This window comes from Miniopterus schreibersii, assembly GCF_964146895.1.
Source record: "Miniopterus schreibersii genome assembly, chromosome: 16".
NCBI classification, from domain to species: domain Eukaryota; kingdom Metazoa; phylum Chordata; class Mammalia; order Chiroptera; family Miniopteridae; genus Miniopterus; species Miniopterus schreibersii.
Genome location: NC_138116.1, coordinates 31656369 through 31684161, shown reverse-complemented (window position 1 = coordinate 31684161; position 27793 = coordinate 31656369). Strand labels below are relative to the sequence as shown.

At 45.8% G+C, this 27793-nt stretch overlaps 1 protein-coding gene and 1 pseudogene across 2 annotated transcripts; one reads left to right on the top strand and one right to left on the bottom strand.

Moving 5' to 3' along the window:
- Positions 1 to 239: 239 nt before the first annotated feature.
- Positions 240 to 27434, top strand: PRPF8 (pre-mRNA processing factor 8). The gene is made up of 43 exons (XM_081161642.1): positions 240 to 310; positions 525 to 635; positions 1451 to 1619; positions 2977 to 3141; positions 3227 to 3445; positions 3581 to 3793; positions 3920 to 4045; positions 4142 to 4247; positions 5171 to 5361; positions 5475 to 5594; positions 5682 to 5871; positions 6006 to 6125; positions 6243 to 6377; positions 6758 to 6887; positions 7135 to 7331; positions 7432 to 7638; positions 7764 to 7927; positions 8065 to 8191; positions 8308 to 8500; positions 8761 to 8948; positions 9123 to 9361; positions 9588 to 9734; positions 9920 to 10130; positions 10324 to 10440; positions 18223 to 18470; positions 18572 to 18751; positions 18935 to 19070; positions 19180 to 19349; positions 19516 to 19645; positions 19766 to 19912; positions 20110 to 20270; positions 20560 to 20751; positions 21013 to 21250; positions 21385 to 21513; positions 22396 to 22509; positions 22591 to 22764; positions 23252 to 23445; positions 24160 to 24399; positions 24495 to 24636; positions 26262 to 26402; positions 26537 to 26676; positions 26779 to 26981; positions 27096 to 27434. The coding sequence occupies exons 2-43, from the start codon at positions 536 to 538 to the stop codon at positions 27248 to 27250; spliced, it is 7008 nt and encodes a 2335-aa protein (XP_081017768.1). The 5' UTR covers positions 240 to 310; positions 525 to 535; the 3' UTR covers positions 27251 to 27434.
- LOC308568713 (large ribosomal subunit protein eL21 pseudogene) lies at positions 12107 to 12645 on the bottom strand (annotated as a pseudogene). Its single transcript has one exon. The product of its transcript is annotated as a large ribosomal subunit protein eL21 pseudogene (transcript).
- Positions 27435 to 27793: the final 359 nt, after the last annotated feature.

Genomic DNA, 27793 nt, shown 5'->3' with positions numbered 1-27793 from the left:
AATTTCTTAAAATTCTGTCCCACGCCGGTCGCGGATAAGACGATGAGGACTGCTACGGGCCCCAACAGCCTGAGAAAAGCGGGAGGCGAGACTTGTGCCTGCTCCGACCACACCCCCTTGCATTCAAATACTCCGTCTATAGACCCGCCCCCTCCGGCCAGATATGCAATTCTAATTGGTGAACTCTCTAATCAGTCTGAGCACATAGGCGCTTATTGGGCCAATTGCCCGAGCTGGGTTGCGCACTTCCCGGAGCTGAGAACGCGGCGCGGACGTAGGCTGGCCGCCATTGCGTTTTCTGCAAGCGGAGGTCTGTGTGAGGGGTTTTGGGGGCGGTGTGGAGGGCTTTAAGGGACTGCGGGAGGCGTGGTGGGGTCGGGTGGAGCGGCCGGAGGGGTTGGCCCGGGCTGCGCCCACTCTAAGCGGGGAGGGACTGCAGGCCGGGGGTCTCGACGCGTTCCTGCTGCGCCTCTTGCGGGCCTGGGCCCTGTTGCTTGTTAATTTTTTTTCCCGCTGCCCCCCAGATTCTCCGGGGATGGCCGGAGTATTTCCTTACCGAGGGCCGGGTAACCCGGTGCCCGGCCCTCTAGCCCCGCTGCCGGACTACATGTCGGAGGAGAAGCTGCAGGAGAAAGGTGAAGAAAACGAGCGGGAGTGGTGTCTGCGGGCCCAGAGATGTGGGGACGCGTGAGCGCGTTTAGCGGATTTGAATCCTTTTTCTGTTTTTGCAAGGGTCAAAACTTTAGGTGTTAGCGCACTTATTAGGCCCCCCCATTTATTTTTTCACCTCATCAGGTCTTTAAAAGCGTCTCTTAATTGCAGGCACTGATCCAAACAATGGGGATACAATAGCGATGCGGGTAGAACCTCCGCCCTTAAAAGGGTTTAAATTGCAATGAAGGAGATAGACAATAAAAACTTTTAAAAAATTGCAACATAAAAGACAGGCAGTGATAAATGTAATGAAGGTAAAAATAAAGAAGGGCGAGATGACAGAATTAGTACGGAGTGTTTCTGCTGGATGCCAGCCCCTCTTTTATACATCCTGACAGGTCTTTACCCTAGAGCCAGAGATGGGGATGATTAGATTAAGGGTATGCAGTCCTTTATTTTTATTTTTTTTTAAATTAAATTTATCGGGCCCCGCCGGGCATGGCTCAACGGTTGAGCGTCGACCTAGGATCCAGGCAATTGGGGGTTCAATTCCCGGTTAGGGCACATGCCCGGGTTGTGGGCTGCAGCCGATCAATGACTCTCTCATCATTGATGTTTCTATCCCTCTCTCTCCCTCTCCTTTCCTCTCTCTGAAATCAATAAAGATATATTTTTAAAAAAAAATACCCAAGAAAACAATAAAAAAAAAAATTTAAATTTATCGGGGTGGCAATGGTTAATATCAACATACAGGTTTCAGGTGTGTGCAGTCCTTTAAACTAAGGTGTCTTTGTAGCCCGAAAATGGCAGCAATTGCAGGCCAAGCGCTATGCCGAAAAGCGGAAGTTTGGTTTTGTGGATGCTCAGAAGGAAGACATGCCTCCAGAACATGTCAGGAAGATCATTCGAGACCATGGAGATATGACCAACAGGAAGTTTCGCCATGACAAAAGGGTCTACTTGGGGTAAAGAACATCCTGGGATTATTTTATTCAGAGTGTGGCCCCTTTCCTTTCTCCCTCTAGCATAAGGTGTAGTCCTGGATAACTGCTTTATCGTTTTGGGATGCTGATCTTCTAGGACAGCCCATCTTGGTGGTTATAAGACAAGGGGGGAAACCATTAGGATCCTGTGATAATTCCAGACCTTCCAGTTGCTTTTTTTAAGGCTTTTAAAATGTTATTTATTGATTTTAGAGAGGGAGGAAGTGAGGGAGAGAGATAAACATAGATTTGATGTTCCACATATTTATGCAGTTATGGTTGATTCTTATATGTGCCCTGATTGGGAATTGAACCTGCAACCTTGGCTTATTGGGACTATGCTCTAACCCGCTGAGCTACTCAGTCAGGGCTGGGACTGGAGCTTTAATTTGTCCTGTGATAAAATGTCCCTATCTTTGAAAAGGTTGAAGCTCAGAGCAGGACACGTTGTGCATTCTTCTTGCCTGTAACTCCTCAGTGACCAGAATTCTCAGGGTCTGGAGTAGTTAACTCCTGAGGTATCTATACTCCTGTTTTTCTGTAGCCCCAAGCTGGGAGAGTACAGGTAGCAAATCTCTCTTCCATTTGGACACAAAAATGTTAACCAGTTCATTATGAACACCAGTTCATTAATCACTAAGACGGGATTGTTTATTTCAAAACTATTTTTTGCCCTGCCAGGGCGGCTCAGCAGTTTAGCATTGATCTGTGATCCAGGAGATCATGGTTCAATTTCCGGTCAGGGCGCATACTCAGGTTGCAGGCTTGATCCCCAGTGTGGGGCGTGTAGGAAGCAGTCTGTCAATAACTCTCTCATCATTGATGTTTCTATCTCTCTCTCCCTTCCTCTCTCTGAAATCAATAAAGTCATATTAAAAAAAATTAAAAGATAAAACTCTTGAGAGAACTGTTCTAAGTGCTGGAGATATAGTGGTGAACAGGGAGTAATGGCCTTTCTGGAGCTTATAGTCTAGTGCATGACAGACATAAGACAGATGGTTATAGTAAAGTATGGGGACTATTTTATTATTACTTATGGGAAAGTTCAGAGAGAATAGAATGTGAGACAGCCTAAAAGCTGCCTTTAGAGGAACAGCTGTTGATTTAGAGGGACTAAAACCCAGTATTGTGGGACTGTGAAGTTTTAAGAAGAGTAGCACAATTGGAGAGGGGGGAGCAGAGTTCCTGGTCATGGAGGGCCTGTGTGCAATTGGGAGTTTGGACTGTAAGGTAGGATTTTCTGTGGAATGTGATACTATGATAACTGTGACTTCTCTGCATGGTACAGGTAGCAGAACACCTTGTGACTTCTAATCATCTTATCTTCCTAATGTTGCAGTGCCCTAAAGTACATGCCCCATGCTGTCCTCAAACTCCTGGAGAACATGCCTATGCCTTGGGAGCAGATTCGGGATGTGCCTGTGCTGTATCACATCACTGGAGCTATTTCCTTTGTCAATGAGATTCCCTGGGTCATTGAGCCTGTCTACATCTCCCAGTGGGGGTGAGAAGGGCTGGAATATGGTGTGTGGTGGTGGTGGTTGGGAGGCAATGGGTGGAAACCATTGTGTGACGTTGTTGGCTTCCAGGTCAATGTGGATTATGATGCGGCGAGAAAAAAGAGACAGGAGGCATTTCAAGAGAATGCGTTTCCCCCCTTTTGATGATGAGGAGCCCCCTCTGGACTATGCTGACAATATCCTAGATGTTGAGCCATTGGAGGCCATTCAGCTGGAACTGGACCCTGAGGAGGATGCCCCTGTGTTGGACTGGTTTTATGACCACCAGCCATTGAGGGACAGCAGGAAGTGAGTGTGGTTAGAGTTGCCACTCCTGTGAAAGTTGTGAAAATCCAGGAGTCCTGGTCCTGGGAGGCAGGCAGTAGTGTGACTTGGCTAGCTGATATACCTACCTGATGGGAGAGGTCTCTCTTTTTTTCCTAGGTATGTGAATGGCTCCACTTACCAGCGCTGGCAGTTCACACTACCCATGATGTCCACTCTCTACCGCCTGGCCAATCAGCTCCTGACAGACTTGGTGGATGACAACTACTTCTATCTGTTTGATCTGAAGGCCTTCTTTACTTCCAAGGCACTCAATATGGCCATTCCTGGAGGCCCCAAATTTGAACCTCTTGTTCGAGATATCAACCTACAGTAAGTTGGAGAGAGTAGAGATTTTATGCACCTTGGGTTGAATAAAATCTAATCTTGATTCTTAAGGTCCCATTCTAGCTTCCAAACTGTCCGACTAATCTGCTCATCTTTGATTTTGTACCCCAGGGATGAAGACTGGAATGAATTCAACGATATTAATAAGATCATCATCCGGCAGCCTATCCGCACTGAATATAAGATTGCTTTTCCTTACTTGTACAACAATCTTCCACACCACGTCCACCTCACCTGGTGAGAGAGCTGGAACACAGCTTGGGGAAAGGAGAAGGCTGACATTTACGTTGGGCCAGGGCAGGAGAACCTTGGCTAACTCTTCTTTCGTTTTAGGTACCACACTCCTAATGTTGTGTTCATCAAAACTGAGGATCCTGATTTGCCAGCTTTCTACTTTGATCCTTTGATCAACCCAATTTCCCATAGGCACTCAGTCAAGGTGAGAGGAAGGGACATGACATTTGACTTTAGCTCTTCCAAGAGAAATTTTCTGACCATGACTGAGGTGTTTCATCAGAGGGAAATGTGTTTTCCATCCTGTTAAGTGGTTCCTCTTGAGCTGTAAGCTAATTTGAGAGTTCCCCACTTGACTCAAACCAAGTTTTGGTATAATTTTGGTGTCTGTGATAATCCATCTGGGCTTTATCATTTCTCTTCTGGGACTCCATAGTTCATTCTGGTCTGTTTCCACTGTGTTCTTTTTTTCCCCTTAAATCCTTTCATTGAAATTTAATTCATATACCGTACAATTCACCATTTAAAGTGTATAATTCAGTGGTTTTTAGTTAACTGAGTTGCAGAACCATCAACTCAGGCAATTTTAGAACATTTTCTTTACCCCAAAGAGGAACCATGTACCCATTAGCAGTCATTCTCCATTTCCTTCAAATCTCCCTTGCCTATGCTGCTGTTAATCTACTTTATGTCTCTATTTTTGCCTAGTTTGGATATTTCATATAAATAGAATTATACAATATGTGGTCTTTTGTGACTGGCTCTTACACATAGAGTTGTTTTTGATGTTCCATTGTGTTCTTAACATGAACAGATCAGCTTCATCAGCCCATTTTTTGACGCTTGGGCAGGAGTTGATAGCAGTATTTACTTCTTATGGTATTGGGCTCCTTTGGGAGGCCTTTGGTGGTGAGCCAGTTGTGACTAGTGATGGTTGCTTTCCTGGTTGGCCCTGGCTTGTTCTCTGCTCTCCTGGCCTCCTTTGCCCTGGCCCTTTAGGGTTTCTCTTGTCAGGCAGCCCAGTTTCCATGGCAGATGTAGCCACTCTGCTTGGCCCCAGAGAGTTTCCCTGTCATCCCAGGTTTCTGCCCAGTTCAAGAGCTGAACCCTTGGGGGTTCTTCTTTCAGAGCCAGGAACCATTACCAGATGATGATGAGGAGTTTGAGCTTCCAGAGTTCGTGGAGCCCTTCCTGAAGGACACACCTCTCTACACGGACAATACAGCCAATGGCATTGCCCTGCTCTGGGCCCCACGACCCTTCAACCTACGCTCTGGTCGCACCCGCCGGGCCCTGGATATTCCCCTTGTGAAGAACTGGTAAGGCTTCTACCTGGGGGAGGTGTATAGGAGAAAAACTCCAACTGGGTGGGCATGTAGCCTTTATCAGAGTGGCTGAAAGGAGAATTGGGCCAATGGATTTGTTTTCCCAGGTATCGGGAACATTGTCCTGCTGGGCAGCCTGTGAAAGTGAGGGTCTCTTACCAGAAGCTGCTTAAGTACTATGTGCTTAATGCCCTGAAACACCGGCCCCCTAAAGCCCAAAAGAAGAGGTAAGGTGCCTGAGGGCCCCTGCTCAGACTTGTTTTGTTCCAAAGATAATCAGCAGGCTAATACCCTCCTCCTCATTCCCACCCCAGGTATCTGTTCCGCTCCTTCAAAGCCACCAAATTCTTTCAGTCCACGAAGCTGGACTGGGTGGAGGTAGGGCTCCAGGTCTGCCGCCAGGGCTACAACATGCTCAACCTTCTCATTCACCGTAAAAATCTTAACTATCTTCACCTGGATTACAACTTCAACCTCAAGCCTGTCAAGACGCTCACCACCAAGGTGCCTGCATTTGGCCTTAAGGGTCTCCTGGGCTTGAGGGATGGACTGGTTTTGCTCTGGCCCCCAAAGGGGGCATACATCCAGTTGGGACCATTGCTGATTAATGTTTTTCCTATTCTTGGCATCTTCTCCAGGAAAGAAAGAAATCTCGTTTTGGGAATGCTTTCCATCTCTGTCGAGAAGTTCTGCGTTTAACTAAGCTGGTGGTAGACAGTCATGTGCAGTATCGCTTAGGCAATGTGGATGCCTTCCAGGTAAGGCTAAGTATCCCCAACCCCTACCCCAGGCGAGAAGCTGGGTGAAGCCTGGGCTGATTGTGGAGCTGGTTCTAGCTTACAGCCTGACGGGCTGACGGGGCGTTTGTGTTGCAGCTGGCAGATGGGTTGCAGTATATCTTTGCCCACGTGGGGCAGCTGACAGGCATGTACCGGTACAAATACAAGCTGATGCGGCAGATTCGCATGTGCAAGGACCTGAAGCATCTCATCTATTACCGCTTCAACACGGTGGGACCCTGTCCATACACTCACTCTCGCAGATCCATTTTAATTTTTACATATAGTTAGCGTGCTTTCCAGGGACCTATTTGGAGAAAAACTGATTGTGTCATTATTGCCCTCACCTTTGAATCTCAACAGCCCTCCTCCCCTTACCATCTCTTTCCCCAAGCCCACCTTTAGGTTTAAATAGGAAATTTCAGTTGCTGGTTTATCCCTTAACATTTTTCGTTTACCCCATTTTAGCTGTTGAGGTCCCATAGTTTTTCCTTTTTATTTTTTCCTTCATTGTCATACATGTGCTCCTCCTGCCCCATCTCTGCCCAATTTTCTGTTGTTGTCTAAATGAATTGCTAACTTGTATTCTTGACTTCTGCTTGGGACCATAGGGCCCTGTAGGGAAGGGCCCTGGCTGTGGCTTCTGGGCTGCTGGCTGGCGGGTCTGGCTGTTTTTCATGCGTGGCATCACCCCTTTGCTGGAGCGATGGCTGGGCAACCTCCTGGCCCGGCAGTTTGAAGGTGAGTGGTGTTCTCTGTGTCCAACTTCTGTTATCTCTTCAAGGGTAGGTCATATGTCTTCATGTTCTGTCCCCTGCTCTTGTTTGAGACTGAGAATCCCTTCCTGCTGGGTTGCCTCTAAGTCCCATTCTCTAATGAGTCTGACCTAATATTCTGTTTATTTTGTTGTAGCCATGGTTAGTGAAGGGGGCATGAAGGTAGAGGCTCTTATTAAAAGCAATGAATCTTTTAATCACTTCACTTCTAGGCCGACATTCGAAGGGGGTGGCAAAGACCGTAACAAAGCAGCGAGTGGAGTCACATTTTGACCTTGAGCTTCGGGCAGCTGTGATGCATGACATTCTAGACATGATGCCTGAGGGGATTAAACAGAACAAGGCCCGGACAATTCTGCAGCACCTCAGTGAAGCCTGGCGCTGCTGGAAGGCCAACATTCCCTGGAAAGTGGGTATTTCCACAACTCTGAGCAGACATGGAATCATCTTCCTCGGGTTAGGGTTACCATGTGGCTCCCATTACTTTCTCGTGCCTTTTGCACTTTCAGGTCCCTGGACTGCCAACACCCATAGAAAATATGATCCTTCGATATGTGAAGGCCAAGGCTGACTGGTGGACCAACACTGCCCACTACAACCGAGAACGGATCCGCCGTGGGGCCACTGTAGACAAGACTGTTTGCAAAAAGAACCTAGGCCGCCTCACCCGGCTCTACTTGAAGGCGGAACAGGAGCGACAGCACAACTACCTGAAGGTTGGGCAGAGTAGGCTGGGCTGGGTGTGGGGCATGGGCAGGAGGTGGGCTGCAGAGTTGGGCCCATGCCTTGTGCTGGAGGGATTGGCTACAATGGGAGGCTAATTATCATGTCTACCTTGTAGGATGGGCCTTACATCACAGCAGAAGAAGCGGTAGCAGTGTACACCACCACTGTGCATTGGTTGGAAAGCCGTAGGTTCTCACCCATCCCATTCCCCCCGCTGTCCTATAAACATGACACCAAGTTGCTTATCTTGGCCTTGGAGCGGCTCAAGGAAGCTTACAGGTGAGGAGTGGAGTAGATAGGTTCTTGTGGGAAGGTGACAGAGAGAATGGCATCATCATCAGAGTCCCCAAAGAAAGGTTTAGCCTCAGTCCTTTCTGGATTTACTGTCCTCATTCACTTTCCTGTTGTCTTGTCAGTGTGAAGTCTCGGTTAAACCAGTCTCAGAGGGAGGAGCTAGGGCTGATCGAGCAAGCCTACGACAACCCCCATGAGGCATTGTCCCGCATCAAACGTCACCTCCTCACACAGAGAGCCTTTAAAGAAGTGAGTGAGATGCACTCCATTTTATTTTGGCTGTACTATTCATTCATGGCACCCAGGGTGGCAGGTTGCCTCAGGTGATTGGTGGATTGGTATGAGCCAGCTTCCCTGTCCCACAGGTGGGCATTGAGTTCATGGATCTCTATAGCCACTTGGTGCCAGTGTATGATGTGGAACCATTGGAGAAGATAACTGATGCCTACCTGGACCAGTACCTGTGGTATGAAGCTGACAAGCGCCGCCTTTTCCCACCCTGGATCAAGCCTGCTGACACAGAACCACCTCCTCTGCTTGTTTACAAGTGGTGCCAAGGTAAAATGTTTCTGGAGTCACCCTGAGGAAGGGAGGTGAATTGAGTTCTACATCGGAATTCTCATTCTGGCAGCATAATTTGTTAGCTCTCTTGCTGCATGGTACGCAGGAAATAAGTGTCGATTTTAAACTGAACCAAGCTGACACTCCCAGCAGTCCAGGTGGATGAACAGAGTGGTAGTGTGGAGATGTTAGCTGCCTCAGGGGCTAATCCTGAAAGGTAGTTTCTGAACTGGAGACCTGTCTTGCTTACTCCTCAGGCATCAATAACCTGCAGGACGTGTGGGAGACAAGTGAGGGTGAGTGCAATGTCATGCTGGAGTCACGCTTTGAGAAGATGTATGAGAAGATCGACTTGACCCTGCTTAATAGGTTGCTGCGACTCATTGTGGACCACAACATAGCTGACTACATGACAGCCAAGAACAATGTCGTCATCAACTACAAGGTGCGTTGGGTGGGGTAACAAGGAGTGGGGTGTGTGTGTGGAGGGGTGGCCGGGTGTCTGCCCCACTGAGTGAGGTTCTGCTGAGGGGAGGACAAGAGGATGGGCCCTGGAGGAGCCTGGGGAATGGCCGTGGGTGGTTAGGAGTGGTTAAGACTTGTCGTTCTTTCTTTCTAGGACATGAACCATACGAACTCATATGGGATTATCAGAGGCCTGCAATTTGCCTCATTCATTGTACAGTACTATGGCCTGGTGATGGATTTGCTTGTGTTGGGATTACACCGGGCCAGTGAGATGGCTGGGCCCCCTCAGATGCCAAATGACTTTCTCAGTTTCCAGGACATAGCCACCGAGGCTGCCCACCCAATCCGTCTCTTCTGCAGATACATTGATCGCATCCATATTTTCTTCAGGTGAGAGCTTGCCTGGATTTCTGTTCTTGCAGGGTATTGAGGCATATGCCTAGCCTTTGGAAGTGGCTCTTGTACTTTAGTTGACTTTCTTCTGAGTTGGGGCTCCAAAATGGAATGAAGTCCTGTGAGTAGGGTAGGAGTTTGGGGTGGGCTCCATTTATCCAGCTGTAGGTCTCATGAGGTCCTAGTGTACTGGGGCCTCAGCAGTGCACTCTGCCTGGTGTAGGTTTACAGCAGATGAGGCTCGAGACCTGATCCAGCGTTACCTGACAGAGCACCCTGACCCCAACAATGAAAACATCGTTGGCTATAATAACAAGAAGTGCTGGCCCCGAGATGCCCGGATGCGCCTCATGAAGCATGATGTCAACTTGTGAGTCTAAGTGGGGGCTGTGGGGACTGGAAGAACACCATCCTGAGGGATTCAGAGAACAGTTAGGGAATTTATGAGGTTGTGTCCTGGGTGAGGAGTGTCCTCTGTTGGGATATCATCAGCCTGGCCTTTGAGGGGACGTTTCTTCCAAGAGATCGATATGACCATATGTTTTCTGTGGGCAGGGGTCGGGCAGTGTTCTGGGACATCAAGAACCGTCTGCCACGGTCAGTGACTACAGTTCAGTGGGAGAACAGCTTCGTGTCCGTGTACAGTAAGGACAACCCCAACCTGCTCTTCAACATGTGTGGCTTTGAGTGCCGCATTCTGCCTAAATGCCGCACCAGCTATGAGGAGTTCACCCACAAGGACGGGGTCTGGAACCTACAGAATGAGGTACAGCCTGGGAAGGAGGCTAGAGAGCATCGCCACCCCTGTGCCTGTGGGGTAAAGGGGAACGAGGAGTGCCCACACAGCTTCATTATCCGTCAGCTGAGCCTCGTTGGGGGCAGGGCATAGTGGTGGTCAGAGTTGGTCCTTGCTCCTGTGGCAGTACCAGAGACAAGTTAACCTTGACCTTGTGGTTTAGGTTACTAAGGAGCGGACAGCCCAGTGTTTCCTGCGTGTGGATGATGAGTCAATGCAGCGCTTCCACAACCGTGTGCGTCAAATTCTGATGGCCTCTGGCTCCACCACCTTCACCAAGGTTTGTCAGACAGCCCCAGCTTCCATCATGTCCTCTGTCCGTCTCACATCCCTTTCTTTTTTTTTGTTTAAAATATATCTTTATTGATTTCAGAGAGAGGAAAGGAGAGGGGGAGAGAGATAGAAACATCAATGATGAGAGAGTTATTGATCAGCTGCCTCCTGCACGCCCCCCCGACTGGCGATCAGGCCCCCAACCCGGGCATGTGCTCTGACTGGGAATCGAACCCCGATCGCCTGGATCCTAGGTCGACGCTCAACTGCTGAGCCAGGCCCGGCCGGGCTCACATCCCTTTCAACTCTTCCCCTGGTCTGCTCTCCTTTCTTCCCAGTGTTGTTCACTGTACCATTTCCATGCTTTATGGTATAGAAGCTTAGAGTGTCACATCAACTCAGTTTTTTTCTGAGAATTCCGTGTAGGAATTCTGCATCCTACTTCTGTGTAGTTGTGATGACTAAATTTAGGCAAGAGTTGAAGTTGGATTTTTAAATTTGAACAAAAATCACTGTTTTTGCATTTTTCTAGGGACTAACTATCCAAGTCATATAACTCATCTTTTAAACAGTAACACAGTGTGCATGTTGAAAAACAAGTATAACTAGCTACCTCAGTGTGTGTTTCCCCTTCAGTTCCTTCCAAAGGCCCAGCTGAAGGCAGCTGGATTTGTTGACTGTGTATACTTAAGTTTTCACAAGGTTTAAAAAGTCGCCTTGCCCTTTACACTGTCTTTCCTCATCATTATAATGGTGTACATCAATGTCTGGCTGATGCTGTCAAGAGCATCAGTAATGCCAAAAAGAGGGAAATGCCAGGTTCTTATTAGGCTGTGCTCCAAAGTCATTGTCCAGTTTCTAACTGATGAGGAGGCAGGGTTACACTGGTTAGTTTGAAAGCACTGATGGTCACAGCTGGGAAAATTATGAACTTCACAGCAGGTTAAACAGGTGTGATGTGTTCAGCCTAGCTGATGTGCAACTCAAAGATCTAGAGAAATGGCGCAATAATCTGTACCCACCCTGTCAGTTTAGTTTCATTGTACAGTGGTACCCCGTTTTTTGAATGTAATCCGTTCTGGAAGACCATTCAAGTTCTGAAATGTTTGAAAACCGAGGGATCAACAGCCGACAGCTAGGCCCTAAGGTCTTGCATTCAGTGGAAGCCATGTGGCATGTTTGACTTCCGAGGCGTGTTTGAAAACTGAAGTATTTACTTGCAGGTTTACGGCGCTCGTAAACCTAAGTGTTCATCAACAGAGACATTTGAAAACCGAGGTACTAACTTCAGCCGACATCATGGTCCACAAAGAAGCAAGACAAAAAAATACAAAGATACCCTGGGTGTCTATGCACCAAAAGGTTGTTGGTTCAGTTCAATTTCCAGTCACGGCACATGCCCAGGCTGCAGGCTTGATCCTCAGTAGGGGGTGTGCAAGAGGCAGTCAGTGTATTCCGCTCTCAAATCGATGTTTCTCTCCCTCTTGTCTTCCCTCCCTCTCTGAAAAGCTATGGGAAAAATATCCTTAGGTGAGGATTAGTAACAAAATAAAAAGAATGCTTTAAATTTTTTAGTGATGCTTCTTTTGAGGATACAATTTTTTTTTAATTTTTTTTTTCAGGACACAAAGTTTTCTTTATTTTGGGTGGGGGGGACACCACACTTCTATCCAATTAAGAGAAACATTTTTATCAGTACAGAGGTCTTTTTTTTTTTTTTTTTAAACCCTTATTATGCCATGAATTTATAGGGAATGGGCTCCAGCAGCTCATGCTCCCTTCCATGGGTTCTCACAAAGTATGCTCCCCTGGGTGGAGCAGGCTGACGCTTCAGTTGAACCCAGGTACCTTTCTCTTTGGCTTCTTTCTTTTTCTGACCATTTTTCTTCACGTTTCAGGAAGCTATCTCAGCTCTGAGAGCGCTTAATTGCTCAATATGTACATTAATTCTCTTGGCAAGAATCTTGTCCTTAACTTGTTTGTTCACAACAATGCCCACCGCATGCTGGGTGACATTGTAGACTCTTCCAGTTTTGTCACGATAACATTTGTGGGGCATTCCTTTTTGAACAGTGCCCATTCTCTTGATGTCTACAATATCACCTTTATTGTAGATTCACATGTATGTGGCCAAAGGAACAACTCCATGTTTTCTAAAAGGTCTAGAGAACATATGGCAGGTGCTTTTCCTCTTTCCCTTTGTGTTGATCATTTTAGTGAATTACTGGAAGATGGTGGTTCTGGCTGAAAGGAAGTTGAGGATACATTTTATCTTAATATTCCTTACCTAAAGTTTCTCGTGATACTTTTTTTTTTTTTTTAATCCTCACCTGAGTATATTTTTTCCATTGCTTTTCAGAGAGAATGGAGGGGGGGAGGGAGAGAAACATCAATGTGAGAGAGACATATTGATTGGTTGCCTCCCGTACCTGCCCCAACCAGGGCCGGGGATTGAGCCTGCAACCAAGGTACATGCCCTTGGCTGGAATTGAGCCCAGGACCCTTCAGTCCATGGGCCGACACTCTAACTGCTGAGCCAAACCGGCTAGGGCATCATGATACATTTTTTTGGAGTATAGTGCAAAGAAAAAGTTCTTTTGGTTGGTTATTGCCTCTGAGGGTCAGATAACAGGAGTTATGTATCTCATTCATTCCATTTCTGCTTGTTGATAACTACTGCATTCAAGGCATTATGGATATACTGCATGTAAAATAGTCTCTGCGTTCATGGAGCTCACCTACCTAGTTGGAGACACAGATGCATGGTCAGGAGAAAGGAGAAGGAGCTTTTTTTGTATTATTTGGGAATCTATGAGAACACTTAGGTTAATGACTAGCCTAGTCTGGGAGAAGAAGAGGAAGGGCTTCCTGAAAGAAACAACATGTGATGAGGTGGTGAGGGAGGGCATTCCTTCAGCCAGAAGTATGGAGAGGTAACTAGCATGGTGTATGTGGGGCTATAAAAAGTTGAGAATTTATTGGAGTAAAATCATGGACTTGGGACTGTTAGCAGATGGAGGCTGAATAGGTAAGCAAGAGCCAGGTCATGAAGGGGCTGACATTCCTCATTAAGAGTTCTGTGAGGATCTTAAGCATGGGAGTGACTATTTCAGATTTCTGTGGTAGGTGATTCACTCTTGCAGCTGTGGAGATGATGGGTTTAGAGGGATAGGATTTGAGATCAGGTTTTGGGACTACTGCCAAAGTCCAGATAAAAATGATGAAAGCAGTGAAAGTAGAAATAAGAATAGGGAAACAGATTTGTTAAGTAGTTAGGTAAAATCAGTAGAGCTTCATTTTGGTGGGATGCCAGAGGGAAAGGAGAAGTCAAAATAACATTCAGTTTTTTGCACGGGTGACTAGGTGGATATTGATGTCACCAATTGGAAGACTATAGGAAGAAGAGCAGGTTTGGGGGAGGAAATAAACAAATTCAGTTTAGGATGTGAAAAGTTTTAAGTCCCTGAGAACATCCAGGTGGAGGTAACCAGTAGGTATTTATATACTACTTTAATGAAATGATATATATATATATACATATTTTTGCATGTGTGTATTTTTCCCCCTTAGTGGGGCCTCTTAAGTTGGTTGTCTCTTAGATTTGATGAAAAATACTGTGCGTTTGAAGCTCCAGAGAGAGAAATGAGGTGAGAAAGTAAGAGAAGAGCAGTCAGGGGTAACTTACAGGTTCCGATAGGCTGTCCAGGTGGAGGTACTTTACAGTCTGGAGCCTGGAGAAGATGTCTGGGTTGAAGGTGTAGATTTAGCAGTCTGTCAGCATAAAGAAGATGGTTGAAAGCTCAAGAGGAAGCGAGATTATCCAGAGAAAATATAAGGAGTGAGAAGAGCAGAGGGACAAGTTGGGAAGAGTTGGAAACACTGAGGAGCAATATGGCCAGACTGAGTGCTGGGTCATGGGAGCCAAGGCTGTCAGGAATGGTGACCACTTAACAGTTGCAGTTGCCTAAGAATCTTTCAGTTAGATAAGGTCTGAGAAGTGTCCATTGGATTTGGCGGTCTGGACGTCATTGGTGACCTTAGCAAGAGCTGTTTCAGAAATAGTAGGGATAGAAGCCAGATTGCAGTGGGTGAGGCTTTATGGGAAGTGAGGGAGTGGAGACAGCAAGGACTGTCGATTTGCCAGAGCTTGATGCCACCTAGAGGGAGATATAAGTCAAGGCAGGTATCTTGAAATGAAAGTGGCTTGCGTATGTATTCATAAGAAGTCTGTAGCGGTTTAGAGTGCAACAGAAGTGTAATAAGTGATGAAGCAGTATTCCGTAGGAATTATGTTGAAATGGTGGAAAAGCCAAGCAGAGGGAAACATCCTTTGAACCTAATAGAAAAGAGATCTGGATAGATGTGAATGTAGATAAGTTTAGTGGGAAGTTATAGCAAGTCTTGAATTTTTCAGCTTTGCCTGGGCTGGGGTGAGGGGCACAGGGTTTTGGACTTTAAAGCACAGTGTTGGGGGTAAGATAGGATTGTTAAAGAAACTGTACAAGAAAATGAAAGCAACTGTGAGTGTGATTCTTCCCAGAAGTACTCAGCTACTCAGTGATGAGATGGAGAAAGTGGATAGATTATAATGGTGATTTAGGATTGGGGTTTTGCTGGAGGGGTGTCATGGAGTGGTAAGAGATTGGGTGCAGGGAATTAAGGGTGTGACCCCCCTATTGGAATCCTGGATTATGGGAGGGGTGAGAAAGGACTATGCTCAACCAATTGAGCCACACTGGCCAGGGCAAACCAATATTTTCTTCAATTTTCCAGATTTTTGAGGCCTTCAACTATTTTACTTATTTATTTATTTATTTGTCTTTGTTGGTTTCTGAGAGATGGAGAGAGATATAGAAGCATCAATAATGAGGGAGAGTCATTGATCGGCTGCCTCCTACACGGCCCCCACCGGGGATCAATCCTGCAACCTGGGCATGTGCCCTGACCAGGAATCGAACCCAGTCTCCTGGATCAACCACTGAGCCATGCCAGCTGGGCCAAACCAGTATTTTCTAATACAGTTTTATAATGTTATTAATCTCCTCTGTATTTTTTATTTCAAATAGTGTAATGTTTATCCCTAGAAGTTCCATTTGAGTCTTAACATCTTCTGTTTCATTACGTTCATGCTTTTCTTAGCAAACTCAAGTGTAATTATAAGATTTTTTGGATAGCTCTTTTAAAGGTCCTTGTCTGCTAATTTCATCATCTGTTGTTTCTAGGTCTCTTTCTGTTGATTGATTTTTCTTCTGGTTATGGGTAATTTATTTCTACTTTGTATGCACGGTAATTTTTGAATGCATGTTAGAAATTGTGAATTTTATTTAGTTGATTTATGGATTTTATATTCCTATAAAGGGTATTGGGTTGTGTTCTGGTGTGCAGTTCAGTAATTCGATCCTTTGGAGGCTTGATTAGTTTGATCCTTTGGAGGCTTGATATATATATATATATATATATATTTTTTAAATATATCTTTATTGATTTCAGAGAGGAAGGGAGAGGGAGAGACAGACATCGAAACATCAATGATGAGAGAGTCATTGATCGAGCCCACAACCCGGGCATGTGCCCTGACCGGGAATCGAACCCCGATCGCCTGAATCCTAGGTCGATGCTCAGCCGCTGAGCCACTCCTGGCCGGGCATGGAGGCTTGATTTTAAGTTTGGTTATGGCAAGTCCAGAGCACCCGTTGTCTGAATTTTTTTACTTCCAGTGTTAAGTTGATAACTTTCTGGGGACTCTACCTAGTTCCTATGTAGTATAAGGTGTCTCTACTCTGGGTGGTTGGAACACAAACTGTTGCCAGCCTGTGTGAGCTGTGGGACTTGTTCAGCTTACTGATCTCTGGTGGTTCCTTTTCTGACCTCGGAGTTTTACTGCATACAGATTGGGACTCAGTCAAAACCGTGGGGGCATCCATTCATGGATCTCCGGAGATCTCTTTCTGTGTACCTTCCTTCATTTCCAGACTTCTTCCCCACAATTTCTAGCTCCTTTGTCCTCCTGAATTCTAATTTCTGTCTCTGCAATTCAGTGACACTATTGGGCAGTTTTCCTTACCCCTCCATGTTTGTGCTGCAGCTTGGAAACTGCCACTAGGCAGTAAGCTGGGGCAGTTGTGGGGCTCACTTCATTTGTTTCCCTTTTCGCAAGGGCCATAGTCTTTGCTGCCTGTTTGCCAGTTTTCTGAAAATATTGTTTTATATATCTCGTTCAGTTATTTATAGTGGGAAGGCAATTTCTGTGGCCCCATTAGTGTTTATTCCCTTCATTAATTAAAATTTTCTTTTTAAATTTATTGATTTGAGAGAAAGAGGGAAACATTAATCTGTTGTTCCACTTACTTATGCACTCATTGGTTGCTTCTTGTATGGGCCCTGACTGGAGGTCAAACCCACAACCTTGGTGTATCGGGACGATGCTCTAATCAGCTGAGCTACCCGACCAAGGCTCTCTGTATATTTTGTTGTTGTTGTTGTTAACCCTCACCCGAGGATATTTTTTCCACTGATTAAATTTTTAGAGAGTGGAGAGGGAGAGACAGAGAGACACATCAATTGGTTGCCTCCCCCCTGTGCACCAACTGGGCTTGGGGATCGAGCCTGCAACTGAAGTATGTGCTCTTGACTGGGAATTCAACCCAAGACCTTTTAATCCACAGGCCGATGCTCTAACCATTGAGCTAAACCGGCTAAGGCTCCGTTAATTTTTGATAGTTTGAAGTATGTGCTCTTGACTGGGAATTCAACCCAAGACCTTTTAATCCACAGGCCGATGCTCTAACCATTGAGCTAAACCGGCTAAGGCTCCGTTAATTTTTGATAGTTTTTTCTCATCCCTTCTCCCTCTGCCCACCCGGGGCTTACGTACTGTGTTTGGTCTTAATTTAACCCTTTAAATTGCCTCAGTTCATTTTTTTATTGGGATGAAATTCACACTTCTAAAGTCTACAATTCAGTGGTTTTTCAGTATATTCCTAATATTGTCCAGGTATTACCACTTTCTAATTCCAGAACATTTCATCACCCCAAAAAGAAACTATACCCTTTAGCGGTCACTCACTCCTTAATTCCCCCTCCCAGCCCCTGGCAACCACTAATCTACTTCCTGTTTATTCTGGATATTTCATATAAATGGAATCATACAATGTATGTGACCTTTTTTGTCTGGCCTCTTTCACTTAGCATAATGTTTTTAAGATTTGTTCATATTTTAGTATATATCAGTACTTCAGTTCTTTTCATGGCTGAATAATAGTCTATCACGAATATATACCACATTTTGTGTATCCATTTGTTAGTTAATGGGCATTTGGGTTTCCCCCCTACTTTTTGAGTATTAGGAATAATGCTACTATGAAATTTGTGTACACATTTTTGTGTGGACATATATTTTCATTTCTCTTGAGCATATACCTGTGAGTAGAATTGTTGGGTTATATGGTAACTCAATTTTAAGCTTTTGAGAAACTGCCAGACTGTTTTTCAAAGTGGTTTCATATTTCACATTCCCACCACCAGTATATGAGAGTTCCACATTCTTACTAAAACTTGTCACTGTCTTATAGCTACTACAATGGGTGTTAAGTAGTATCTACCAGTGGTTTTGATTTTTATATACATATATATACACATATACACACACACACACTCTTCCCTGATGACCTTGAGTTGAAATCTCTCTTGAGAACTAGAGATAATATAACTAACTGGATTAAGTAGTCTGTTGTCCCATCCCCCGAACCTCTCAAAGGCTCATCTGTAATTTCTTTCCCACTATCTTCAGATTGTGAATAAGTGGAACACAGCTCTTATTGGCCTTATGACATACTTTCGGGAGGCCGTGGTGAACACACAGGAGCTCCTGGACTTGCTGGTGAAGTGTGAAAACAAGATCCAGACACGTATCAAGATTGGCCTCAATTCCAAGATGCCGAGTCGGTTCCCGCCTGTTGTGTTCTACACCCCTAAGGAGTTGGGTGGCCTTGGCATGCTCTCAATGGGCCATGTGCTTATCCCCCAATCTGACCTCAGGTAGGACTTGGCTGAAAATCTTGCTAGACCCTGAAGGAAGGGGATGCTTCTTTACTTTTAGGCTTTATTTTTTCTCTAATCTTGGTTGTGCTCCAAAACAGGTGGTCCAAGCAGACAGATGTAGGTATCACACACTTTCGTTCAGGAATGAGCCATGAAGAAGACCAGCTGATTCCCAACTTATACCGTTACATACAGCCATGGGAGAGTGAGTTCATTGATTCTCAGCGGGTCTGGGCTGAGTATGCACTCAAGAGACAAGAAGCCATTGCTCAGAACAGGTGGGCATCCAGGAGGACATAGCAGTCCTGTGGGGGTGGGGGGTGACCTTTGAGTCCTGCATGACATGTTTTTATGGAGACAGGGAAGTACGTTCTACATCTCACCCTGTTTATCCTTAGTTAGGAGGTACGCTGAACTCTTCATATGAGTGCATTTCACTTTGATCTTTTTTTCTTTGGCAGACGACTGACCTTAGAAGATCTAGAAGATTCATGGGATCGTGGCATTCCTCGAATTAACACCCTCTTCCAGAAGGACCGGCACACATTGGCTTATGACAAAGGCTGGCGTGTTCGAACTGACTTTAAGCAGTACCAGGTACATAGAGGTGATAATGGAGAGATTTCCCTGAATTAGGAGATACTGTGGCCATGCTGGGAACCTGGGGCAGTGGGTACTTAGAAGTGTGACCATACTTTTCATCTAGGTTTTGAAGCAGAACCCTTTCTGGTGGACACACCAGCGGCATGATGGGAAGCTCTGGAACCTGAACAACTACCGAACAGATATGATCCAGGCCCTGGGTGGTGTAGAAGGCATTCTGGAACACACACTCTTCAAGGGCACTTACTTTCCTACCTGGGAGGGACTTTTTTGGTGAGGATTCTCTTCTCCCCTTACAGTGACCTATTACAACTCTCTGAGCTCATCCCTTGTGTGCCTGTGTTCTTCTATAGTGTGTTCCAAACAGCCACCCCCAGGAAGTCAACAGCACTCAGGGAGATGGCACAACATCACTTTACCTGTCTCTTCTGCTTCCCAGGGAGAAGGCCAGTGGTTTTGAGGAGTCTATGAAGTGGAAGAAGCTAACTAATGCTCAGCGATCAGGATTGAACCAGATTCCCAATCGTAGATTCACCCTCTGGTGGTCTCCAACCATCAACCGAGCCAATGTGAGTGTGATTGGTAGACATGGGAGATCAGAAGCTAAAAATAAGTGTTTCTACTTTCTTAATTATGTCCTGAGAACCAAAGTCTCTTGATCTCTAGTGTAATTCTCTTTTTCCTGTTAGGTGTACGTCGGCTTTCAGGTGCAACTAGATCTGACAGGTATCTTCATGCACGGCAAGATCCCCACACTGAAGATTTCTCTCATCCAGATCTTCCGAGCTCACTTGTGGCAGAAGATCCATGAGAGCATCGTTATGGATTTGTGTCAGGTGGGCTAGACTTGAGGGGAGAGGATGCCATGAAAAGTCAGGTCACCATGCTCTTTGGGTATGGGAAATCTACCCTGGAAGCTCTGAGAATGAGACTTGTATTGTGGTACCAGGTGCCATATTATCTTAAGTTCTACTAGCCTTTATTCTAAGTGGGCTTCCATAGCCAGTCATAACCTTTCTATCTTTGCCTCCAGGTGTTTGATCAGGAACTGGATGCACTGGAAATTGAGACAGTACAAAAGGAGACAATTCACCCCCGAAAGTCCTATAAAATGAATTCTTCCTGTGCAGATATCCTGCTTTTTGCCTCCTATAAGTGGAATGTTTCCCGGCCCTCATTGCTGGCAGACTCCAAGTAAGTGCCTTATGACCCAGCCCTAGGCATCCAGGAATTTTCGTTTTACTATTCTTATAGCAGTAGCACTTTCGGAATTAGCCTTGCCTGCTTTTCTAACTTGGAGCCATTGCTACCCCTGGATCCTGTGGACACCCTTAGTCAAGTTTGCTGATTCTCTGGGGAGTCTTGCTGACCTGGAACAGGCAGAGGGGTTGATTTTAGGCTTTAGATGTAGTGATTAAGAGTTCTTGTGGTTGTGTTGGTGGCTTCCTGGAAGCCTGGGTTCCTGACCCCTCTCCACCCTCAGGGATGTGATGGACAGCACCACCACTCAGAAGTATTGGATTGACATCCAGTTGCGCTGGGGAGACTATGATTCTCATGACATTGAGCGCTACGCCCGGGCCAAGTTCTTGGACTACACCACAGACAACATGAGTATCTACCCTTCACCCACGGGTGTGCTCATTGCCATTGATCTGGCCTATAACCTGCACAGGTAAGGTGGGGCTCAGAAGCATGTATTTTCCATCAGCCCCACACTTTGACATACACATGTGTTTTAGTTTGCCTGGCTGAGGTGAAGTTTGGCTCTTTCCTCTTCTGGGTCACTGACTCTTTTCTTTCCTGTCTTTGTGTATATGAGCAGACACTTGTTAGCTTAGCCAGCAGTCTTTTTCTCTTCTGTAGAGTTGCAGTTTGCCTTGTTCCTGAGGCTCTCAGCCTGGTCTAACTTTTCTTGCCTTTTCCACCTTTACAGTGCCTATGGAAACTGGTTCCCAGGCAGCAAGCCTCTCATACAGCAGGCCATGGCCAAGATCATGAAAGCAAACCCTGCCTTGTATGTGTTACGTGAACGGATTCGCAAGGGGCTGCAGCTCTACTCATCTGAGCCCACTGAGCCCTATCTATCCTCTCAGAACTATGGCGAGCTCTTCTCCAACCAGATTATTTGGTTTGTGGATGACACTAATGTCTACAGAGTGACTATTCACAAGGTGAGAAGGGTTATGGGCAATGTAGGGATGTGGGACCCTAGTCCCTAGTGAGGTGATCAGGCAAGTATGTGCATATTGGGATGAAGGCAGGATGTTGTGTCTAGGCCATGCTAACTGATCTGATCATTCTTTAGACCTTTGAAGGGAATTTGACAACCAAGCCCATCAATGGGGCCATCTTCATCTTCAACCCACGCACAGGACAGCTATTTCTCAAGATAATCCACACTTCTGTATGGGCTGGACAGAAGCGTTTGGGTCAGGTGAGCCTGTTAAAGGACAGAGGCTGTAGAAACTTGCCTCTTAATCTTTGGTATGTGAGTGTGTGTGAGAGAAAGAGAATCTCTTGTTTCTCTCTGAAAGATTGAGGGCACCTCATTTAAACTTTTCCCCTGAATTGCTTAACTTGGGAAGTATTTTCCTATAGGAGGTCCAAGAGTGTGTGAGTTCCTGTATTACCTACCAGCTGGTAATTACCTACCAGCTTTCTGAATCTCCTACCTCTAACCTGTCTTTAATAGGGCTCCCAAAAATCATCTTTCTAAAGGGAGTAAGCATTCTTAAAATGTCACTATCACCAAATTTCTTTTCTGTCTCAAAGCCTTTGGTTGCACCTTCTTGCTGAATTAATTCCTCTCTGGGTTCCTAGACACTTGATGTCTCACTGAGCTGTAACCTGTCCAGCCACAGACTCTCTTCCTTTATAGCATGTTTCTTCTTGCAATTGGTCTGGAACCCTAGTATCCCAAAACCCCGATGTTCCTCTCCACCTTAGTGGCTTTGCTCATTTACCTTTCTTTCTAGAATGAACTCTGCTCTTTCCTCCGTTTATCACAGTCTTATTCATCCCTTGAAACCTGTTTCTTTCTGCAGCTCTTTATGACCTTTAGCCTTAATTTCTTTTGTCCCTGACATAGTGTAGTATAATCAAAGACTAGTTTGTATGAGTTTTATATAGCCAGCTAGGTTGAAAAACCCTGTTGGGCAAGGCCATTTGACACTTTTTCTTTACCTTCGGAGTACCTAACATTCAGTAGCACTGCTCGGTAAAAGCATAGTTTGATTATTTCAAGACTGAGATCTTCTGTTCTAGTGTACCTGGGAGGGTGGAGACTCAATTTTCATTTCTTTCTTTTGCTTTTTAGTTGGCTAAGTGGAAGACTGCTGAGGAGGTGGCTGCCCTGATCCGATCTCTCCCTGTGGAGGAGCAGCCTAAGCAGATCATTGTTACCAGAAAGGGCATGCTAGATCCATTGGAGGTGAGAGATGGATGAGGTAGAAGGAAGGAAGGCCGAGACCTGCAGGCTCTGTTTCTAATCTTGGACTTGATCTTGTCTCAGGTGCACTTGCTGGACTTCCCCAATATCGTGATCAAAGGATCAGAGCTCCAACTCCCCTTCCAGGCTTGTCTCAAGGTGGAAAAGTTTGGGGACCTCATCCTGAAAGCCACTGAGCCCCAGATGGTTCTCTTTAACCTCTATGATGACTGGCTCAAGACTATCTCATCTTACACGGTATAAGGCCACCTCTTGAAGAGGGTCACTTTTAAGACAGGTTGGGGATATAGCCTGCAAAATCATTTGGTCTGCCCCTGCCAAGGCAACCGCAGGCAGGACTTGAAATGCAATAAACCTAGGAGCTTTTTTCATAGTTAATTTTTAAGTTGATAATTTTGTATGGCCCACAAATGATGTTATAAATATCCAGATAGCCCTGGGCAGAAAAAAAGGTTCCCCAGCTCTGCTTTAAGAGGAATGAGTTTGTGGCCATGAGAGAAGTGCCTTATTTTAACCACAGGTCCCTTATGGGGGCCATTTTCACATCTTCAGCCTATGGACAGAGACACTGTGCTCTGTATATCAAGTTGACTCAAGGTGAGGGGGAGGAGGTAGCACCTTAGAGTTTGAAATCAATTCCTGCGTTCCCTGAAAGAATAGGATCAAGGAAGGGGGAAGGACGTTAAGTGGCCGACTCTCCACATACCTCCTCATCTCTCCCCAGGCTTTCTCCCGCCTCATCTTGATTCTGCGTGCCCTGCATGTGAACAATGACCGGGCAAAGGTGATCTTGAAGCCAGACAAGACTACTATTACAGAACCACACCACATCTGGCCCACTCTGACTGATGAGGAATGGATTAAGGTGGAGGTGCAGCTCAAGGATCTTATCTTGGCCGACTACGGCAAGAAAAACAAGTGAGCAGTGGTGGTGGGGAGACAGATGGAAGATCTAAAAGGGGGAAAATAAGTGGCTCCAGTATATGGTTTCTGGGTTTTTTGAAACATTTAGGCTCAGACGTTTCTTAAGAAATTGTCCTGGGAGATGCCTATAGAAGAAAGACAGGCAGTGTCTTTAAATAGTGAAGGAAGTATGTGTATTTAGGGGCTTCATTCTGACTCTTGGGCATTGTTTCTCAGCGGAGGCACTAATGCTATTTTGAGTGGCGTATTTCGTTATTGTCTATGCACTACAAGAAGTTGTAACATCCCAGCCCCTGAGGTACCACTGCTAATAGTGCACATACCTTTCTGTCCTCTTCTTCACTGTTGTGGGAACCAAAAGTGTCATAGATTTCCAAGTATTCCCTAGGTTGACTGGCAGTGAGAACATGTTTCAGGGTTTCTGTTTTTGAGATTTGTCCTGTGCTGGGGCACTTTTTATAGAAGAAAAGTGGGAAGTATGGATGCTGAACAGGTTCGAGCATGGCTGAAAAGTGCACGTTCACAGGGCCATCCTGGGATGTGGCAAATCTTAGTACATCTCCATTTCACACTTCCTTTATAAGTGTCACTTGAGGATTATCTGGGTAACATGGGCTCCCCTGTACCACCAAGTTACATTCTTGCCATTGAGGCATAAGTGACAAAGGGGAAGGGTTCCTTGTGGTGTAACTTACACTGTCCCCATAGTGTGAATGTGGCATCACTGACACAATCAGAAATTCGAGATATCATCCTGGGTATGGAGATCTCAGCACCCTCACAGCAGCGGCAGCAGATAGCTGAGATTGAGAAGCAGACCAAGGAACAGTCACAGCTGACTGCAACACAGACTCGTACTGTTAACAAGCACGGAGATGAGATTATCACCTCTACCACCAGCAACTATGAGACCCAGACTTTCTCATCTAAAACTGAATGGAGGGTCAGGTACTGGAAGGGGCAAGGGGTGGGGATGGAAGGGCCTGCTGGTGCTACCTGAGGTGCTTGGGGTAAGAAATGCTGACATCCCTACCTGTTTTTAGGGCCATCTCTGCTGCTAACCTGCACCTAAGGACCAATCACATCTATGTTTCATCTGATGACATCAAAGAGACTGGTTACACCTATATCCTTCCCAAGAATGTGCTTAAGAAGTTCATCTGCATATCTGACCTTCGGGCCCAAGTGAGTAAGTGTGCTCAGTTAGGCCACAGTGTTAGCCCAAACATGTATCTACAACTCACCTAAGGTTTCCTGGAACTTAAGGTTTCAAGATTCATGGATAAGTAAATACACAGGGATAGCCAAACCAGTAAGGAGGGTTTTGACCTCCAAACAGATAGCAAAATATTATAAGGTTATGGCAGTTAAGAGAATGTCATCTAGTCAGAAACAGATTCCGTGTATATAATAAATATGGTATATTAAGTCTAGGATTAAGGATGCCTTATGATATTGAAACAATCAGAAAAAGGACTCTAGATCCCTACCCATACCACTTACAAAAAGATAATCCAGGTGGAGTAAATAGCTGAATGTAAAATACTAAATAAACTGCAGAGTATTAGGAGAAAATATTTCTTACCTTAGTTTTGGGATAGCCTTCTAAGAAAGACGCCGCACAAACCACAATCAAAATTAATAACTTGTGTGTGACAAAGGGTACCACAAAAGATTACACTAAAAACGGAAAGGAAATATTTGCGTAACCATAGATAAAATGGATTAGGATCTAGAATATGGAATTCTCAGAAGTTGATTTTTTTAAAAAGATAACTATAGAAGAATGAACAAAGAATATAAATGTTCAGAAAAGGAACTACTGGTGGCAAATATAATATGAAAAAATGTTCACCTTTACTAGTAATCAGGGAAATTCATATGTTATAGAACATCATTTATGGCCTCTGTTTGGTGAATTTGAAAAGATTGTTAATACAGTATCTTGTGTGGGTGAGTTTATAGGAACACAGGTCCTTTTAACTTTGTTGGTGGCAATGTAAAAATTTTTTGTTGTTAATATATCTTTATTGATTTCAGAGAGAGGAAGGAAGAGAAATAGAAACATCAGTGATGAGAGAGTCATTGTTTGGCTGCTTCCTGCATGACCCCCACTGTAGATCAAGCCCACAACCTGGTCATGTGTCCTGACCGGGAATTGAACTGCGATCCCCTTGGTCATAGGTTGATGCATAGCCGCTGAGCCATGCTGGCTGGGTGGCAATGTAAAATTTAAAATACCACCTAGTGCTGGTTTTAAAGATTTTTTTTTTTTAAATCTTCATCCACATATATTTCTCCATTACTTTTCAGAGAGTGGAAGAGGGGTTGAGGTAGGGAGAGAAAGAAACATCGATGTGAGAAAGACACATCAATTCGTTGCCTCCCGCGTGTACCCTGACTGAGGCCGGGATCGAACGTGCAACCAATGTACATGTCCTTGACCGGAATCAAACCCGGGACCCTTCAGTCCACAGGGCCAACGCTCTAACCACTGGCTAGGGCTTTAAAGATGTTTTCATAAGCTGTGTGCTCATTTGTTTATGGATACTATACTTAAATAATCAATTGAGGAGCATGTGAGCAGTACAGATTCCTGGACCCTATTCAAGAGATTCTGATGTGATAAGTCTGAGGTGAGGTCCATATTTAACGTGAACAAGCACCCCATGTGATTCTGATGTAGAATCTTCACATTTTGAGAAGCTGTTGTCCTTGTTCTTGAGGAAGAGAAGGAAGCACAGGGCTAACAGCCCAGAGTCTAGGCTTGTACTAAGAATCATTTTGGTTCTTGACCCCGTTGTCTCCAGATTGCAGGATACCTATATGGAGTGAGCCCACCGGATAACCCCCAGGTGAAGGAAATCCGCTGCATCGTGATGGTGCCACAGTGGGGCACCCACCAGACCGTGCACCTGCCTAGCCAGCTGCCCCAGCATGAGTATCTCAAGGTCAGTAGGGGTGTGGACAAACGAGGGTTTTCTGCTGCTGGGGTGGGGGAGGGAAGGTGGACATGTTACTCATGGGTGGGGTTCCTGTCTGCACATGGGGCTTTAAATAGTTCTTTACTGTTCTTTTCCTATAGGAGATGGAACCCTTAGGTTGGATCCACACTCAGCCCAATGAGTCCCCCCAGCTGTCGCCCCAGGATGTCACCACCCATGCCAAGATCATGGCTGACAACCCATCTTGGGATGGCGAGAAAACCATCATCATCACCTGCAGGTGGGCTTGAGTCCCTTTGGGAGGGAGTATGGCAGGGCCAGCCGTGCAGGGCAGGGCGCAGAGTGGTGGCCTGAGCTCTGACCTGGTCCTCGTCCCTCTCAGCTTCACACCAGGCTCCTGCACGCTGACAGCCTACAAGCTGACCCCCAGTGGCTATGAATGGGGCCGCCAGAACACAGACAAGGGCAACAACCCCAAGGGCTACCTGCCTTCCCACTATGAGAGGGTCCAGATGCTGCTGTCGGACCGCTTCCTTGGCTTCTTTATGGTTCCCGCCCAGTCCTCATGGAACTACAACTTTATGGGTAAGTGGGGAAGCACAGGGATGGGGTTAGTCCATCATCCTTAGTGCTTGGGGCCTGACTGGTTTGGAGATGCCATGGGCCTTGTTAACATTGGATGTTTTCATCTACCCCAAGGTGTACGGCATGATCCCAACATGAAATATGAGCTGCAGCTGGCAAACCCCAAAGAGTTCTACCATGAGGTGCACAGGCCCTCCCACTTCCTCAACTTCGCCCTCCTGCAGGAGGGAGAGGTCTACTCTGCGGACCGAGAGGACCTCTACGCCTAACTGTTTCCTCACCTCCTCCTGCTTCAGACTCTTCAAAGGCTGGAGCCTTTTACCCCAGAAGACGAGCTGGTGACATTCAGCAGCTTGGCCCCTTTTTCCTCTAGTTTGTGCTTGTTGTGTTGTTGACTGTCTGGTGGCTTGTAATCCTGAACAGAGTATAATAATAAATTTTGTATAAATTGGAGTTTTTGAGTTTTTTCCCCCGAGCTCAAATTCTGGGTGTAGGATTGGCAGGAAGCTGGACTTTTGGGCTCTGCCTTGAGGGGAAAGGAGGACCCCTATTCAGGGGCTATGGGGCTAAGTACCCCTAGACTCAGGGAACTGAGATGGGGGTTGGGCTTTCACACTTCTACCACCTTGACTACATTTGCCAGTTTTCCTCCAAAATACTTGCAAATCATCAGTTCTTTTCAACATCCCTTGGAGCAGTTGCTGCCATTTCCTGAGTCTAGAAGCTTATGCTTGTTCTCTGCAGCTGTGGTGCCAGGCTAGCCCTGTAAGCTTTATGTCACTCCTGGTCAGGGAAACAGGCACATGCCTGGA

What these genes read in the sequence shown, in the direction of transcription:
- PRPF8 (XM_081161642.1), top strand. Translation starts at nt 536, where the DNA reads ATGGCCGGAGTATTTCCTTACCGAGGGCCGGGTAACCCGGTGCCCGGC. An exon ending in GCAATGTGGATGCCTTCCAG is followed by an intron (nt 6,126 to 6,242) that starts GTAAGGCTAAGT and finishes TTTGTGTTGCAG; the next exon opens with CTGGCAGATGGGTTGCAGTA. An exon ending in TCTGGAACCTACAGAATGAG is followed by an intron (nt 10,131 to 10,323) that starts GTACAGCCTGGG and finishes CTTGTGGTTTAG; the next exon opens with GTTACTAAGGAGCGGACAGC.